Here is an 18,024-nt window from a genome sequence, read left to right as displayed (position 1 = left end):
AAAAAGAGTAAAGGAATTGTATTTATTTCTTATTTTATATTATTGCACAAGTATGAAGCTTATCATGTATTACATTTTTGTCAATTAAAGTGTCTATACAATAACAACGTATTTCACTTAATAGTAAATGTACAATAGTACCCGCTATATAAAATATTTTCTTGAATAAAGCAAAGATTTATATTATCTACTAAAACAGAAAATGATTCTAATTCTTTTTCATTTTGTTGTATATTATTATTATCACATATTGAACGTTTGGATCTACGAAATTTCAATATAGAAGATGTCTTGGAATTGTCACCCAAGCAATTTACATTAATACTAGTGCGAACACAATTACGAAACAGAAGTTGTCATAAAGCCCATTTAAACTGTAAAACAGTTTAGGATTGTCATTCTCTTCACCACGCCTTCTTATACATGAAAAAAATAATTCAATGTGGTTTTAAGAACATTTATATAAGAGAAAATATCGTAAAGCATTATCTTCTTTATGTAATAAGTCATGTGCCAAGTTATAAAAACTTTTAGTATTTATTACAAATCCTAATGCAAATGTATGGCGAGACTGGCGAAAAATATTGATGGAATCAATTTTTAAGCTTGAAATATATGTGATACTGTAATCGAAATATCGTTTAAATAATTCTAAGTTCTTTATCATCGTAGGTAATTTAAAACCTGTACCAAAAATTTGTCTTGCATTCATATCAAATAATCTGTCAAAAATACATATAAATTCTATTGTTGGTTCACTACCTGCAAAATCTTTATGCCGTTTTTTTTATAAAATCAATTGCATCAGCAACAGCACTGCTCAATGTTTGTGCTGCCAAACATACATTCATTTTCTTATTCTTAAAGTTAACGTGATTATAACTTAATTTATTAGCTAATTTCAAATCTGCTGTTTCTTGAATTGTATGTAATTGTTTTATGTAATTAAATGAGATGTTGCCAGTTTCTGATGTCATATTTGATTCTGCAAAGGCATTATGTGTCAATTTGATCATATGACATGGATCCAGAATACAGTAAATATTTGATTCATTCTGCGGATGTTTGAAAGAAGTTTTGATATTATCAATAGAAAAGCTACATCCAAGTAATTTAAACACTGAAATATTTGTTTTAGCTCCATCACATATTATTGAACAAACTATTATACTTATTTTATACAGTTTTTCAATAACATACTTTATTAAATGTACTTAAAGATCTACATTTATTTTATTAATAAAAAAATATGCAATTGGACATTTAAATCGATTTGTGTATGACATTATCTGAAAAACTAGTATACTTCTGTTGCTAGATCTTTAGAATTTGTAGTTACAATGCCATCATACACAATTCGAGTGCGAATAGCCATTGAATCAAATATCAAAGCCACATCTATTAAAAATTGTTTTTGTGTTACTTCTGTTTCAAAATACTCAAAAACTTCTGAAAGAAAACCAGTCTCACAATTATAGTTTCCTATCTATTTTCTTAACATTGATGGATGTGGTAGGTATAATGTCTCTCGAAGCAAATTATAGCCTTTTGAACTATAAAAATATAAAGATAATGCAAGTTACTTCATTTCTGGTGTATACCGTCTCTAAGTTGAAACAATATTGTTATTATTATATTCATTTAAAATAACTTCTAATTTCAAGCCACTAAAAGTGTTACGTAATATCTGTTAAAGATCCAAATTATATACATTATGCGTTTTTAAGGTATCAATAATATTATTCATTGTTTTAATATTTTCGTCCCGACGATGTAGACGTTTTCGCAAAATATGTATTTCTCTCTTCAAACTTACTACTTTCTCCATTATGTTTTGTTGCATACGTATCCTCTTTGGTGAAACTTGCGTACAAATATCTATGGATTTTCTTTTTTTCTACAGTAAAATAACACATTTTTACATACACAGTAACATTATTTTATTTAATATAGCTATATCTGAAATTAAATGTTTTGTTTACAAATTTATACTAACCTCAACAGTATTCTCTTCTGTAGTCTCATCTTTATTAGATATATAAAAAATAGATGGAATAGCATTTTTCCATAATCTAACATTTGATGTTGGCGTGCATTTTGGATAATATGCATCTTTGGAAAAATGCTTACTACAAATATGTGTGCATTGTTGTAGCGGCAGTTCTATTAAATTTTCCGGTATGGCTTGCAACCATTCTTTGTATCTATCATTTAGTGGAAAACTACAAAAAAAATCATACATTATAAAATTTATATACAATAGACAATATATCGTATAAATTATACAATCTACTACAAAATATATATATTATTATTTTATTGATATTTTTTATTTACCTGTGAAAACTAAGTTCTATGTTTTTATCATAGCTTGATGTGCAGTTTTTTAAAATGCACTTTACCATTTTTCATATTTATTTTAACTCTCTGCTTCTTAATGTTTTCAACCATCTATTATATATAATTATATCTATACATCTATAGAAATAAATATTCGCGTGGTATCGATGTTTTTAGTCATGGTTCCTTTTGTTCTGATTAGTCAAATTCCAATCTTTAATCTTCAATCTTCAATTTTCAATGTATAGTCTGATACGGGGTTAAAGGAACAAGGATAGCACGCGATTGTTGCTCCTTGTCTGACATTATCTCGCACAATCGCATCCGTGTGCTCAACATATCGGTGTGCTACACGGATATTATACACACACATATACGCGATGAAAGAGAGACAAAGACGCCGCAATCATCTCTGTTTGTCAAACAATCAATGTACTACTAGAAAAATGTCCCCATTAGCTGCTCCTTGCATGTAGCTCTAGTGATGTCCGTTTTTTTCGTATGTAGCCTCGAAGAAGTCATATTTCTTCCTCTAACTTTTTTTGCTATATTCTTTACAAAGCTTAAATTGGCGCTACAGAGACGGATTTTGCATTTTAGCTCTCAAAAAATTTATAATTAATAAAATACAGCTCGTGGCCAACTGCACCTAATCCGCCATAAGCTGTACCAGAGCTGTACCATGTTTATTAACTTATGAAATATTATTTTAACTCTTTTTTTCCAAAAAATCGCTCTGTAGCATTACCAATCTTACGATCCTACTGATTACGAATATTGCTGTTAGAATATGATTTTTTTTGTATTTTGGCCATAATACGAAAATACGTATCCGTAATTCATAGCTTCCCGCGAGAGATCTCTACTATCTCTCCTGCCGACCCTTAAGGCTCCCACACAACCGAAAATATAAGGAACAGGGAATAGAGAACAGAGAACAACCGCATTGGAGAAAATACGCGCGCAACACTTGTGTTCGCACTCCCTCCAATGCGGTTGTTCTCTGTTCTCTATTTCTTGTTCCTTATATTTTCGATTGTACGGGAGCCTTTAGGTCTGTTCTTTACAGCTGAACTGGCTGCACCAGTTCAGAGCCCATCCTTCTCCTTCCAATAGGGACAGAAAAAGATAAATTCTGAACCAGTGCAGCCAGTTCAGCTGCAAAGAAGAGACCCTTTATCGTCGCGTTGCTTATCGGTTGCTATGGTGATTTTGCAAGATGGCGGAAACTTGACGCAGAAAAACGCTGCGCAGAATGTTACGAAAATTCGTTCGAGAAGATAGCACACCTTGTCACTTACACCATAGTAACCAGGATGTCGACGGACTTTTACATACGCTATTATGTCGGTCACAAGGGCAAGTTCGGGCACGAGTTTTTGGAATTCGAGTTCCGGCCCGATGGTAAGCTGCGATACGCGAACAACTCCAATTATAAGAACGACACGATGATCCGCAAAGAGGCGTACGTACATCAGTGCGTGATGGAGGAGCTAAAGCGAATCATCCAGGATTCCGAGATTATGCAGGAGGACGACTCGCTGTGGCCGCAGCCGGACCGGGTCGGTCGGCAAGAATTGGAAATCGTAATCGGTGACGAGCACATATCGTTCACCACGTCCAAGACCGGCTCCCTCCTGGACGTCAATCAGTCACGTGACCCGGAGGGATTGCGTTGCTTCTACTACCTTGTACAGGATCTCAAATGTTTGGTCTTCTCTCTAATAGGACTACACTTCAAGATCAAGCCCATATAAGCCCCCGATCCTGTATTACGTCCAGATAATATTGTAATAACTCTTCTATGTTCCAATAAAATATAATATTATTTATATATTCAGCTGTTTTTTTTTTCTTTATTTATGCGAGCATCGGCGAGGTGCATTTGCGAAAGAAATTAAATTGCGATAATAATTTGCGAATATATTAGTGATCTGATCTAACCTCTTAGATTTTTATGGTAAACTGGAACGGAATGAAGTGAAATAGATATATATTTAGACGTTGGAAAGAGAGAGAGAGAGAGGAAAAAGTTCACAAACAAAGATAAATCTCTACGAGAAGAATGCTAATACTAACGCCAAATTATTCGTGAATAATATAAAGGAATCTGATTGGTCGAATTTGATGAATTAGCAAATTATAAACGAATCGCGAATATGTGCATAGTCTGACGCTAGTATAATGTACATACATTCGTTTCCCGCTAAAGCAATCGGCAAATGGATATATGTTGACATATTATACAAAGGTGAGATAAAAGAATTGTTTTATCAGAGTATTCATATATATACATATATATATATTGAGATAAAGGAATGATAATTGCACGCGTATCTGCTGTGTTGTAGCACGTGATAACAATGCATTGCGTCATGTCATATGTTATTATTTGATTATAATCTTTCATACAGATATTTTCAAATTTTTATGAAAAATATAATAATAAATGTGTGTTGCTCTGAGAAAGCTCAAAGCACTCTTTTAAAAAATTTGTCGAGATAAATTTCTCTCGTATTGAGAATAATAAATTTTAAATACGACAGAAAATGGAATAGATAGATACATTTCATTAATTTCAAGCAATTTTAATTGCAGATACAAGACAACTGTAAAATGTCTACTGAACAGGATACATTAAACAATGAAAACATCAACGATCAAGATTGTAGAACCCAAACTGACTCCGTTCACGAAAGATTTCGTTCAAAAGATTATTATGTTTATTGTGACGACTGCAAGAGTAAGATCGAGCCAAACACAGCCGCTATACAAAAGCATTATAAAAATGAATCACATCCTTCAAATAATACTTGTAAATATTGCAAAGGCAAGGTGTTTACATATCGAAATATATTAAATGATAATAATGCTGATAACAGTTTAAATCGTACATATATATTTCATAAATGCAAAAAGAAATATGTTTCGAAAGAAGAGAGCACAAGTGATGAATCATCACGATAATATCTGTGTAATTTCTATTTGTATATAAGTTTTCTTTGAATTCAGAATCTTTAATGAAAATGTCTTCAAAAGAATTTGAATTGTACAAGTTAGATATTAATTTAATAATTCTCTATATACAATATTGGAATATTGATTATATTATATAATTATTGATTATATTATATATTATATTTCCATTTTTATAATAACATTTAACAATACATTTTATATGTTATAACTCACATGTTTTGTGTAGAATAGACACAAAAGTTTTCGGATATTCTATATAAACTTATTAATTTCTCCCTTCGAATAATATGTTAAAGAATGTAATTTAATTTTTATATATATTTTTATATATTATGTATATACGTATATAAACCTAATTGTAAATTTTTAATATGCAATATTTATAATATATATTTATAATATAAAAAGTACACAATTAACAACACGAAAAGTTATAATAGTTATTTGTAATAGTTATCTGCAATTTTTTTAAATGTAACGTGTGTGTATATATACATATTTTACCACATTTGCAAACAGTTAAATATTACTTATAGTAACAATTATGAGCATATATACACAATTATATATTTTAATAGATTAAATTAATAAAAAATAAATATTAAAAGATCTAAATATATATATATATATATATAATTTCTCTAAACTAGATTTTCATAAGTTTAATTTAAAATTATTGTGTTTCCAAATGTGCATGTAATATCTTTTCTAAAATATTTTTAAAATCTTTTAAAAAATCTTTTTTACTTTATCAAATATAAATTTTTTTAAATAAAGGAATGGATAAAAATAACACGATAAAATATATCCATTTCTTACATTATTCTATATATACATATACATATACGCGCGCGCGCGCGCACACACACACACACACACACACACACACACACACACACACACACATATATATATTTAAACGTTAATAGGTAAAAAAAGTTATTCTTATTTATTATAGAATGAAAACTTATATTATAAACTTCGAGCTTACAAATACACAAAAGTCGATTTCAAGTACAAAGGTACATGAATTTGTACATAGTTTATTTTTCTATAATTAACATTCATTGTAAAACATTTCCGACATTTTAATTACACGTTATAGAACTCTGATTATTTCATAGAAGCAAGTAATTTTAACAAAATTTGTTTAGTACATTACTTATTTAACTTCTTCCATTGTAAAGTACAATTTGTAAAGTCAAATACAGATAATTTATATACTTAAATACATACGAAATTCCTTTCTTTTTCTGATACCTACATATATACGTGCATAAATTTATAAATTCAATAACATTTATACATAGTCACATCTCTTTTTCACCATTAAAATATGAAAGAAATAAAGAAACTTATATAAAAAGGATTTATATATTTATTTGGCATACATAAAATATTTTATCATTTAAGACATAAAGACACTAGATTTGTAAGTTTAATCATATATCTTTAAAAATTCAAACAACAATTTCATTAAATTAAAATTATGAACTTATTATATTAACTAAATATAATAATAAATAATAATAATAATAATAATAAATATTATAACATACTATAAACATATATTACATTCTATGACTGTCCTATTAGGCAGAATATAGTGTATGTAATCTTTCTTATTTTTTAGCCATAACTATTGATATCCGTCACATGTATTTACGCTTATATGTGCTGTTATTTTTTTCTTTTTATTTGAATATGTATATTGCATACATATAATAATGGCACATATACACACAGATCTTTTATAAAAGAAGTCTCTAATTGTGTATAAATTATATATAATATATATAATAAGTTAGAAAAGATGTGTTATTATTATACTTTTTATAAATGTGTGCAACAAACTGCAGTTCGAATATATTATTAACTTAATATTTTTAATTGTTCAATGTGTGTATTCCTTCTATATTTAAAGGATTAGAAAAGTATATATGTATATATATATATATATATATATCCAACATATAGATATCCATATAGACAATTATATATCAATTATATTAGCTGTAAAATGCCCTGTATGCAAATACATAATGTAACTTTGTACATAGAACACGCTTCAGGAACAGATTCATTGAAAGAAAACGATAAGCCCTGAAATATGTTCCATATACACATAGCTATATAAAGTTTATAATGGTATTATACTGTGTAACACTATCAAATATAATGAAAATGTATCATATATTCATCAAATACAGTATTTGTAAGTACATAAATTTCTTTATTTAATAGAACTCTAGTCACATATGATAGGGCTTTCGATTTCAGTTTCTCAATAATGAGATGACACTACTTTTTATCACATTCATTTTACGAAAAGGGAATTCTTTATATCACACCCATATACACTAAGGACATATCACGATCAGCATAGCTCGAGTTTTCTTTTCTTCTCATACATAAAATGTTTTTTTTTCTTTTTTTTTCATGAAAATGTTAAAAATTATTTAACAAATGCACCATAGATCAGACTATTTGTTATTTCAAGCCTCTAAATGCTGGGCTAAGCTAACACTGGCCCCAGAGAGATATAATAATCAATAGATATTTTGTACTAAAAATTGGGATATGCACGTACACACGCGAACTTTTTTGGGACATGCGAATTTGTTTCCTCACAATATATATATATAAATATGAAAGAGGAGGTATCGTAAGTAAAAAGTTTTGGTAAAGAAATTCACCAGAATAAAAAATAGTAATTTGTTGGATTATGAGGAGACAAAGCATGCCTATCCCATAAATAAGAATATTCCAATATACGGAATTTGAAACTATAATAAATAAATTCCAGTAGCAAATTAGATAGAAATGCATATATATATGCAACTGTACTATAAACTACTATAAAAAAATCTCTCAATCAATTTAAATTATTTGTAGACTGTGTTGCTTAATCGACTCATATTCATTGTGCGCAAAATAATTGTTAATATTAATCAATATATTAGCTTATGCTTCTAAATAAATAATTTAATAAAAAAAAGCCTCATTACGCTTCATCGAGAAATAAATGAGAAAAAACGGATAAATTAGAAATTTACGAGGCCAGAGCAATCTTATTCCGTGAATGGACGCTTGCACGATTAATGTAACAGTAAAGCGGGGAGCACACACTTTTGCATAAGCGTATAATCATAAGCATAAGGAAATTGATTGGTCCATTTTCTTATGCATAAGGAAATTGACCAACCAAATTTCTTATGCTTATGATTATGCGCTTATGGAAAAGTGTGTGCTCTCCGTTTAATATAGTGAACTACAGTGTGTGTGTAATACATTGTATATGTAATTTCGCTAATGAATCGATTTGTACAGGCTGTCGCAATTCTGGCAATTCTTATCGAGTTGGCATTTATACACAGAACATAAGCAAATAGTTCTGCTTTGCTTATAAAAAATATACTACTTTATCCTTTTCGTATAATAGCTTATATATCTTCACACACATTATGTGGCAGATATCTCTTTATAGACATAAATAACTTTACGAATTTCCTCAACAGTTTGTGTTATCTGATAAATATTCTTTAAAAATGTAACCATGCACTTCATTCCTTTGCATGGTTCTTTAAAAATAATTTTAATTTTGTTGGATAATCTGTCATAACACCAGTTGCTCCTAATTCAAATGCTTTTTGGAATTCCTCATCTTTGTTCAAAACCCAAAAGTAAACCTATATATAGACATATATAATAAAACTCATTACCGAATTAAAAAGTTGTAATTATATGTATGATCATGTGAACTGTAATACATATACTTACATGTATGCCCCGTGCTCTTAGATGATTAAATAAACACGGCCTCATTAATAGCACATTAATTGTACGTACTACAAATTTTTCCAGCGGTAAAAATGTTGGACTTGGCCCGCCTTTGCGTCTAGAATAAAAATGCAAGAGAGGTAATTTCGTTTGTATCTTGTAATTCTATTGTATTACAAAAAAATATTTCAGTGATATTACCGCAAGTAAATTGAAGGTAAGAAAATTTCAAGATGTGTTTCCTTTAGTGGTACAAATGGCAATAAGCCAGTATACATAAGAAATATCAACATTGTCACACGTTGCATTGAAAAAAGTAGGTTTACCTTTGGATTCTATAATAAAATTGAGATTATTAAAAATATAACAAAATCAACAATCTATATAAAAATACTTCTCTATTCAGTTTTTTCACTTCAAAAAATAAGTTAGCCTTTATTTGGTTAGTCACAATTCCTTCTAGATAACACTATATGATATAATAAATACATATCTATATCAAGTTAATTATATCTTGAATATGCCTTGGTAATAAGAACAAATATCTTACCAAGAACAGCTAAGTAAAAATTGTCAAGTATTTTATGAAGTATTATTTTACATATTTTTTTCAAGGATATATTGAATTAAATTTTGCATATTGACATACCATTTTATAGCATTTCTGTGTGACCTCATCACTAAAGTTTCCCCAAACTGTATATTCCTCTCTATTGTATTGTTTTATAAGGTCAGAAACTTTTGATATAAGTCGATCGTCATTGATTTTAATATCAATATTAATAGGAATATTGGGAAATGCCTCAAAAACTTCTCGTAGCAAGGCAAATCGTCGATCTTCTTCTCTCGCAGAACCAATATATTCCATATCTGTTCAACTACAGCTTTTAAATAATTTTGTTCAAAAGTATAATCCTTTCTTTAAATAATAAATAACAATACCTGGCTCAAAATCAATTGGTAAACGTTGTTTTAAGAGTGGCAAATCTTTGTAATCCAATTCAGAAATATTTTTATCTACACCAGTGCTGCGTAAAAGATTCTGATCGTGAGAGACTACTACTTCGCCATCTCTTGTAAGATGACAATCTAATTCCAACATTTGAGTTCCAATAGCCACTGCTCTGTAATTGTAAGTAAACATGTTAATATCACTTACAAGTATATTTATGTTTTGTGAGTGAGAGAGTTATTATTAAATTATTATTAATATAATTATAAATAAATGTGAACATTAATAAGTAATCAAGCAAATTACTGATAAATCAAAAGTGTTCTTACTGCAATTTCATTGCAGTTTGGCTAATTTAATGATACACAAAAAGCTACAGGAAAAATTTAATTTCAATATATTATAGTATATTTAGTGCTATTATAAAAATATGTATTTCAAATAATTAATTTTCTTAATGTTCATAATTATCTATCACAATTTTGTCCTTTTTTGTGGTACGTTTGTGATATAAATCAATATTAATATTAATCTTTATTTTATTTTTCTGTATGCATCTAATTAATATTGCGAATAATATTAGAAACAATTAATGGAGTTCACAATAATTTCTTGATTGTCATATTAAAATATAAAAGAGTTGTGTACCAAATGTGTAGATTGCTTGTGTTTGTATATCTGTGTGTATACAACTCTGCTTCTATATGGTATTAATATATACTTTATATAAATTTATATATTATTTAATTGTGCAAAACATATCTTTCACAATGATATAAAATATAAAACATCAATGTTACATCAAAATTAACATGGAACAAAAGATTTTAACATTTCTGTGCTGTATCATATACAGATTATATTTCCCATAAAAATTATTTACAAGAATGTCAAATACGTATCTGGTAATAATGCGATTAATATATTCACACTGGCAATTGTGTGATATGAAAAACACTCGCAGTCTTAGATTAAAAGCACACAAGAGTCTTGAGAGTAAACAATATATTTTAACTAACCGTCTAAATGCGCACATCGTGTTCTCATAGCTCTCGCCCGCTCCTAAAAGGGTATCACACACAGCAAATATTAATGAGATTACACAGAGAAAGGACACTCGTACGCGGCATCATATCGCAACGATCGTAATCGCACGCGAGAAGAGATCCGACGAGGTAAACAAATGAGGTGGGGGAGGGGGAAGGTAACGACGACGGGACGACGACGACTCACCGCCTCGGTGGCTGATATGCTGACACAGAAACTTCACCCTCTTCTTCTTGTGCAATAAGGTAGGATACTTGAACAGTATCACCGAGGTGAGCATGTAGCCGCCGATCAGCGTGTACAGCAACATTCTCTCGCTCCGTCCCGCGCCCTTATCCGCCGTTGAATGACATTGACATGCCGATATTCACACACCTCGTTCTGACGCGGTCAAACAATAGACACAAATAAACGATAGGGATAGGAGCAGACGACGTTGCGAGACCCGCGAGAGAGCGAGACTGTCGTCCCCAATGACATATATACCTAGACCCTAGACCAAGCATTCGTATAGTTTACGTGCGAGAGGGGTGAAGCCGGAAATTGGCAGTTTAAAACAGAGAGAGAACGTTGAATGGCCTCTGTGCTTTCTCTTTCTACTTTATAAACTGTCAAGCTGTCAAAAGCAATATGGCGTGATACATCGCGACTTTGACTATATAAGTATGGACCCATCGACATATAGGGTTTGTCTGGTTGCAGTTGAACTGGCTGCACTGGTTTAGAGTTTATCTTTTTCTCTCCTCATTGGAAGGAGAAGGATGGGCTCTGAACTGGTGCAGCCAGTTCAGCTGTAAAGAACAGACCTATAGTACTGGACGGAACATGGAACATGGAACCGAAATCATGTTGACAGACGTAGAAAGAGACAAGACGATGTGTGGGTAGTAGCGGCTCATAAAGCTATGGAGCATCTTAAAATTTTATACATCTTTGTTTAACCCATTTGGTTTGGACAATAAACAAGCAGACATTATATTACTAATTATTTGTAACATATATAATATTATCACTTTTATATCCTATACGAAAAAACAAAGATCGGTATTCATAGTCAGTTCTTATATTTAAAACCGTCTCAAGCACAATCTTAAGATGTCCTAAACCAATCACAGGGCCGTATTAGCATCTTAAGGCTGCGGTCGAGAAGACGCTAGAGACGCTTCGAAGCATTGCATTAACCAATCAGAATAAAGACATCTTTACTCTTTTTGTCCTGATTGGTCAATCAAACGCTTCGAAGCATTTCTAGCGTCATCCCGACCGCAGCCTAAGACCGTACTTAAGACGGTCTTGAAATAAGAACTGATTACGAATATCGGCCTAAGAGTACGCAGTCTATTTCTATAAGTCTTTGATTATAGTGTCTCTAGAGCTGCGTTCCATTAAACGATCGTAATGCTCGCAAGCATGATCTGTCTTTGTTTAACTTTCGATGAGAAAGAAGGATAAAATGATTTCACGAGCATTGCGATCGGCAAGTGGAACGTAGCCTAGGGTTGCTGCTAAATCGGGGGTGATAGGGGGGAGGGGGGATGAGCGCTCTCAGGCTTTTTTCTCGTAGAACTCTCGACGCGCTCTACGTAGCGATTCCGACTTCTGAATGCACCTGCTACACGATTCTTGAAAGTTCTTTCACAAAAATGCGCTCTTGTCAGCGTCCCTCGCACGGTTGACGCGATGTCCGAATCGAATTCGCCTAAAACGGATATCAATAGCTCCAGCCTCTTGCGGCAATTTCGCTTTCACAAAAAACAAACGAAAGCACTAAATATGTGTAAGATTCGCGTATATTTCTTGTTACTCTATCTCGTTGATCGAATGCAACCGGTGCGCGTATTCTCTAGATTCTTCATTACGTTTCTGCAAACAATATCTGTGCATTCATATAAAACATTAGTTTTTAGCGGTTCGATATTTAAGAATTGATTTTAATTCGAGTAATTTACATTAAGTAATTTTCCGTTTGTATATTTATCTATTATAAATTATAAGCTATATAAATTTATAGTTGTAGCATAGTAAAAATGACATTTAATTTGATATGTTTTTCATATCTTGTTTAATATAAATTAATCTTACTTATCATTTTAAGCAAGACATTTTATATAAATATTTTTTTATTTTATTTCAGCTGACGACGACAGTAACTTGGTAAGTTCTGATACACAAGTGCGCCGTAAAGCTGTAAATCGTATCGAGGATAGTGACAGTGATATTGGTAGTCCGGCTAAACCAAGTTTAGACTGTAATGCCAAAGGTAAAGAGAATAAGTTAAAGTACCTGACAGCTTTGTATCCACAGAATGATGTATTGGTAAGCACAATCAGATTTTTTGAGTAAAGCTTTTTCTCTTTCTCACGGTCAAATAATTTACTTGGATAATTCATCTAATTATATCATATATACATGTGTAAACTCTTATTTATTTTTTACTAGACATTAAAAATTTTTACTAGAAATTAAATTTGATTAAAGCACAAATAATAAAATCAGTAGCATTCATTGATAGTGAAAAATATAATTTTCAGTATATGTATGTATGTATGTATGTATGTATATATATATATATATATTAAGTATATGATCTTTTTTTAGTATATAGAGGAAGTACTTAGTAGTACCAATTGGAATGTTGAAGAAGCCGAAGAGGCACTTAAAAAAAATAGGAAAAGAAGTTTGAAGGGATCTGCAAAAAGTAGTAAAAAGAAAAGAAGAAAATTGAATGTGGATGAAGATGTAGATATTGATTCAGATGAAGCAAATTATAAAGACAAAGTATTTAATAGGTATATAATTCTGCAACACTTTTTATTCACAATTTAATATACATGTATTTATGTAGTGTTCGAAGAAAAAATTTTCCTCTGACAATATGCTCGTAAATGCTTTGTTTAAGAGATATAAACATTTTCATTATAAAATTTTATGAAATTATTATCAGGTTATAAATAAATTAATAGTGTGTTTCAACTACTTTATTACTAGAAAATATGAAGATTTTAACATAATTATAAATTTTGTTCATAATGATGCTTAATTTGCGAAAGTGTTGAACAAACTGAGAAATGTCACTGAGAAAATTTCTCAGTGATATGTGTTTGTGTACCATTTTTATAATGTCAATATTGACATATAGAATTATAAAAACAAATACGTATCAGTTGTACAATAAATTTATCATTCCTATCTGTGACTTTAGATATCAATATCTCTTAAAGCGTTTATAGATATATCTCCAAAGGAAAATTTTTTCTTGTTTTGAGGTCTTAAATTTATATTTTAAATTAGGACATTTAATCTTGAAACACCCTATATATAATGCTAAGATAAATACTACTGTTTTATAGTGATGAAGATTCAGATATAGAGATATCTAATGAGCTCACAGGTGATAAAAAGGCAGTTTTAGAATTTATGCAAACTGCTTTGCCTTCAGAGCTCCTTCTCATGTCCCAATGTTCTCAGAAGCGAGCTAATGCTATTGTAGAAACAAGACCATTTCAAGATTGGAGAGACTTGGTGAATAAATTCCAAAATACAAGATACTTAGATACAGAATTATTAAATGCAGCTCAGGTAAATTCAACAAAATAGATGCATGTATATAAGTAACAGTATTTAGTTTTCAACTTGTTAAGATATAAATATTAATTTTTGTATATATATAGAATTAAAAGACTTACATGATAACAAGATATGTCTAATTTTTTATCAACTTTAATTAATTCCATTTTTAATATGTTCAAAGGTATTATTATCTACACGTCATGTAGTAGAGATTCTAATGAAAAAATGCCTTCGCTTGTCCACTAATATGGAAAAAGCTGTGGCTGCTGGTGCTTCAACTATAACACAGCAACCAAAAGCATTATCACCAGATTTAACATTAGCTTCGTACCAAATGGTTGGTCTGAATTGGCTTGCCGTTATGCATGCACAGAATGTAAATGGTATATTAGCTGATGAAATGGGTCTAGGAAAAACGGTACAAGTGATAGCATTTCTAACATATTTGAAGGAAGCTCGTCTTCTCACTGAAATGGACGGACCTCATTTAATTGTTGTTCCCAGTTCGACTATGGGTAATACATCTTTACAATGTTTAATAGTAATTTAAAAATAGGCTCTTATTATATATACTTATCTTTTTCTTTTGTAGAAAATTGGTGGAATGAGTTAGAAAAATGGTCACCTGACTTGAAAATTGTACAATATTATGGCTCTCAAGAGGAGCGCAAAGATATGCGAATGGGTTGGCGAAACGGTGATCTTGATGATGTTGACGTTTTATTAACTACATACAATTTAATTTGTAGCACCCCAGAGGAGCGTAGATTATTTCGCGTTATGCGAATTAACTATGTAATTTTTGATGAAGCTCATATGCTCAAAAACATGAGCACTGTTAGATACGAAAATCTCGTCAGGATTAACGTATGTATTTATTATATAGATGTGGAAAAAATACCGGAATCCTAAAATATCTCGAAAGTAATTTAGATAGATTTTGGAAAATATTAAATATAAAAGTTTTTGAGTATTGAAAGAACTATCTGACTAGTCAATTAGATTTTGGGCCCAAGGTCTAGTTTGAGCCCAGTAAATCGATTTTTTCAAGTAGAGACCCATATTTTTCATTGCAGATTTAGATTTAGGATGTGTTTTTATATCACATAATTGACAAACATTTAGGTTTTACTGGGCCCAAAATTTAATTGACCAGTCAGATAGCTCTTTCAATACCCAAAACCTTTTGTATTTAACATTTTCCTCCAAAACCTATTTCCTTCGAGATATTTTAGGATCCTGGTACTTTTTTCGCACCCTGTATATATATATATATATATATATATATATGCACATAAATATAGAAATCATTTTTGTAACAAAATCTCAATTGCTTTTAAAGGCTAAACATCGGATTTTATTGACTGGTACACCTCTACAAAACAATTTACTAGAATTAATGTCTTTGTTGATATTTGTAATGCCGTCATTGTTTGCTGGCAAACAGGCAGATATAAAAAGCTTATTCTCCAAAAATTCTGTAAGTCATTAAATAATTATTAAAACTATGTCACACATATGTAATCGCATATATATTTACTATATTATTGTAATTCATGTATTCATCAGCTAATATATCATTTATATTTTGAAATGTTCAGAAAGGCGATAAAAAGAACGGGGAGCAGCCGTTATTCGAAAGAGAACAAGTTAAGAACGCAAAGGAGATTATGCGACCATTTGTCCTACGACGACTTAAAAATCAAGTCCTACGTGATTTGCCTGATAAAAAAGACGAAATAATACGATGTGCATTAATCGAGAAACAGCAAAGTATGTATAATAAATTAGTTGCACAATTTTCAGCAGAGGCTAGTGAAATTACGGAAGTGAATGGAACTGGTCTCATGATGCAATTGAGAAAGCTTGCCAATCATCCTCTTCTTGTACGCGATTATTACGATGAGAAAAAACTTGAGGTATATATATGGCTAAAGAACCTGATTTTTTTTTAAATTCATTTCTGTCAATTAAAATTCATTTATATCAATATATCATATTAGGCTATAGCAAACAGATTGGTGAAAGAACCAGGTTACAAACAGAAGAATCCAGAGTATGTCTTTGAAGAATTGATTTGGACGTCTGATTACCAAATAAATCAATTAACACGTATGTACAAAAGTGTAGCTGGTTTCGGTTTGTCCCAGGAACTTATCCCTCAGGCTGGTAAATTAAAAGAATTAGACAAGTTGTTACCACAATTGAAAAGAGACAGTCATAGAGTACTTATCTTTAGCCAATTTACTATGGTATTAGACATACTTGAAGAATATTTGACCATTAGAGGACATACATTCCTAAGGTTTGCAGTAACTATAAGATTGATTTAAATTACATGTTGATCTCAACTCAATTATTAATAAATTTAACATTCAAATTAGGCTAGATGGTAGTACACCAGTAACTGAGAGACAGACTCTTATAAATGAATACACACAAGATGCAAATATATTCATATTTTTGTTATCTACAAGAGCTGGAGGTTTGGGGATCAATTTAACAGCTGCCGATACTGTTATAATTCATGACATAGATTTCAATCCTTACAATGACAAACAAGCAGAAGATCGATGTCATCGTGTTGGGCAAAAAAAGTATGTATCATCATATATTATCAAAATACATTTAAGTTGGAATAAAATATACACATCTTATCATTAAAACGAATTTGTTAAAAGGATTCTGAATTTTTTTACAGTCCAGTTATGATAATTAGATTATTAAGCGAAGGCACAATAGAAGAAAACATGTATGAAATAGCTCAAGAAAAATTGCATCTTGAACAACAAATTACTGGAAACGAAGGTAAGAGCAAGACGTAAAAGTACAAGTATTACACTTTATAATTGCAAAAATATTAACAACATTTATTTGTGTTTATAGAAAGTGATAATACAGATAAGAAATCTGTCCTAAAATTATTAAAAATGACCATAGGCCAAGATGCTCACAATAAATCTTTATCACCAACGAAAAATACATATAAAGCATTTGATGTAATAGGAAATAACGAAAACTGTAAATAGCTTATTACTCTGTTTGTAATAGTCATAATTTTGATATATTTCGATTTTATCTACTGGAAAGGTCAACTCGTCATAAACACAAACATACACAGGGATAATAATATAACATATTTTATAAAACTTCAAGTTTTTCACTCTAATTTAAAAATTCAGAGAATATGAAACTATGATAAATACGTAACACACAAAATTTGTAAATTTTCTATTTATAATGCACATTGTGAAACATATTCTTTTATAATATCTATGTTTTGTATATTTATTAAATCATTCATTTATTTATCTATACAATGCATATTTTGTTTTATCCTTTATTTTATACAGTAT

At 30.3% G+C, this 18,024-nt stretch overlaps 4 protein-coding genes across 6 annotated transcripts; 2 read left to right on the top strand and 2 right to left on the bottom strand.

Moving 5' to 3' along the window:
- Positions 1 to 50: 50 nt before the first annotated feature.
- Positions 51 to 3,279, bottom strand: LOC138938601 (THAP domain-containing protein 1-like). Of its 3 annotated transcripts, none has more exons than XM_070305710.1 (4): positions 2,338 to 3,279; positions 1,997 to 2,222; positions 1,817 to 1,897; positions 51 to 1,553 (listed from the first exon to the last, which is right to left on the bottom strand). In XM_070305710.1, exons 1-4 carry the CDS (start codon positions 2,403 to 2,405, stop codon positions 1,539 to 1,541), a joined length of 390 nt encoding a protein of 129 aa, XP_070161811.1. In that variant the 5' UTR covers positions 2,406 to 3,279; the 3' UTR covers positions 51 to 1,538. The 3 variants fall into 3 exon arrangements, with proteins under 3 accessions (XP_070161811.1, XP_070161820.1, XP_070161828.1); XM_070305719.1 differs by having other exon boundaries at positions 51 to 416; XM_070305727.1 differs by having other exon boundaries at positions 51 to 413.
- Positions 3,280 to 3,589: 310 nt separating this feature from the next.
- On the top strand, positions 3,590 to 4,176 carry Mago (mago, exon junction complex subunit). Its single transcript, XM_070305696.1, has one exon. The coding sequence runs from the start codon at positions 3,657 to 3,659 to the stop codon at positions 4,095 to 4,097; it is 441 nt and encodes a 146-aa protein (XP_070161797.1). The 5' UTR covers positions 3,590 to 3,656; the 3' UTR covers positions 4,098 to 4,176.
- A 2,737-nt stretch (positions 4,177 to 6,913) lies between these two features.
- On the bottom strand, positions 6,914 to 11,726 carry LOC138935761 (lysophospholipase D GDPD1). The gene is made up of 7 exons (XM_070300590.1): positions 11,285 to 11,726; positions 11,071 to 11,113; positions 10,042 to 10,223; positions 9,749 to 9,969; positions 9,301 to 9,434; positions 9,100 to 9,217; positions 6,914 to 9,008 (listed from the first exon to the last, which is right to left on the bottom strand). The coding sequence occupies exons 1-7, from the start codon at positions 11,406 to 11,408 to the stop codon at positions 8,883 to 8,885; spliced, it is 948 nt and encodes a 315-aa protein (XP_070156691.1). The 5' UTR covers positions 11,409 to 11,726; the 3' UTR covers positions 6,914 to 8,882.
- Positions 11,727 to 12,629: 903 nt separating this feature from the next.
- On the top strand, positions 12,630 to 17,977 carry Etl1 (SWI/SNF-related, matrix-associated actin-dependent regulator of chromatin, subfamily a, containing DEAD/H box 1). Its single transcript, XM_070300563.1, has 12 exons — positions 12,630 to 12,875; positions 13,233 to 13,414; positions 13,697 to 13,887; positions 14,449 to 14,677; positions 14,850 to 15,183; positions 15,261 to 15,535; positions 16,011 to 16,148; positions 16,270 to 16,587; positions 16,672 to 16,973; positions 17,053 to 17,265; positions 17,370 to 17,476; positions 17,555 to 17,977. The coding sequence occupies exons 1-12, from the start codon at positions 12,779 to 12,781 to the stop codon at positions 17,695 to 17,697; spliced, it is 2,529 nt and encodes an 842-aa protein (XP_070156664.1). The 5' UTR covers positions 12,630 to 12,778; the 3' UTR covers positions 17,698 to 17,977.
- The last annotated feature ends 47 nt before the right edge of the window (positions 17,978 to 18,024 follow it).

Source organism: Polyergus mexicanus, unplaced genomic scaffold (genome assembly GCF_030449975.1).
Source record: "Polyergus mexicanus isolate NDT 795.1 unplaced genomic scaffold, iyPolMexi1.0 SCAF_1, whole genome shotgun sequence".
NCBI classification, from domain to species: domain Eukaryota; kingdom Metazoa; phylum Arthropoda; class Insecta; order Hymenoptera; family Formicidae; genus Polyergus; species Polyergus mexicanus.
This window is presented reverse-complemented; position numbering and strand designations above follow the sequence as displayed.

Coding starts and splice junctions, on each gene's coding strand:
- Etl1 (XM_070300563.1), top strand. CDS start 12,779: ATGTCCGAATCGAATTCGCCTAAAACGGATATCAATAGCTCCAGCCTC. Junction 12,876..13,232: donor AACGAAAGCACTAAATATGT/GTAAGATTCGCG, acceptor ATTTTATTTCAG/CTGACGACGACAGTAACTTG. Junction 16,588..16,671: donor ACGATGAGAAAAAACTTGAG/GTATATATATGG, acceptor ATATCATATTAG/GCTATAGCAAACAGATTGGT.
- LOC138935761 (XM_070300590.1), bottom strand. CDS start 11,408: ATGTTGCTGTACACGCTGATCGGCGGCTACATGCTCACCTCGGTGATA. Junction 10,224..11,070: donor ACGATGTGCGCATTTAGACG/GTTAGTTAAAAT, acceptor TTACAATTACAG/AGCAGTGGCTATTGGAACTC. Junction 9,435..9,748: donor CACAGAAATGCTATAAAATG/GTATGTCAATAT, acceptor ATTTTATTATAG/AATCCAAAGGTAAACCTACT.
- Mago (XM_070305696.1), top strand. CDS start 3,657: ATGTCGACGGACTTTTACATACGCTATTATGTCGGTCACAAGGGCAAG.
- LOC138938601 (XM_070305710.1), bottom strand. CDS start 2,405: ATGGTAAAGTGCATTTTAAAAAACTGCACATCAAGCTATGATAAAAAC. Junction 2,223..2,337: donor ATAGAACTTAGTTTTCACAG/GTAAATAAAAAA, acceptor TTTTTTTTGTAG/TTTTCCACTAAATGATAGAT. Junction 1,898..1,996: donor CAGAAGAGAATACTGTTGAG/GTTAGTATAAAT, acceptor ATTTTACTGTAG/AAAAAAAGAAAATCCATAGA.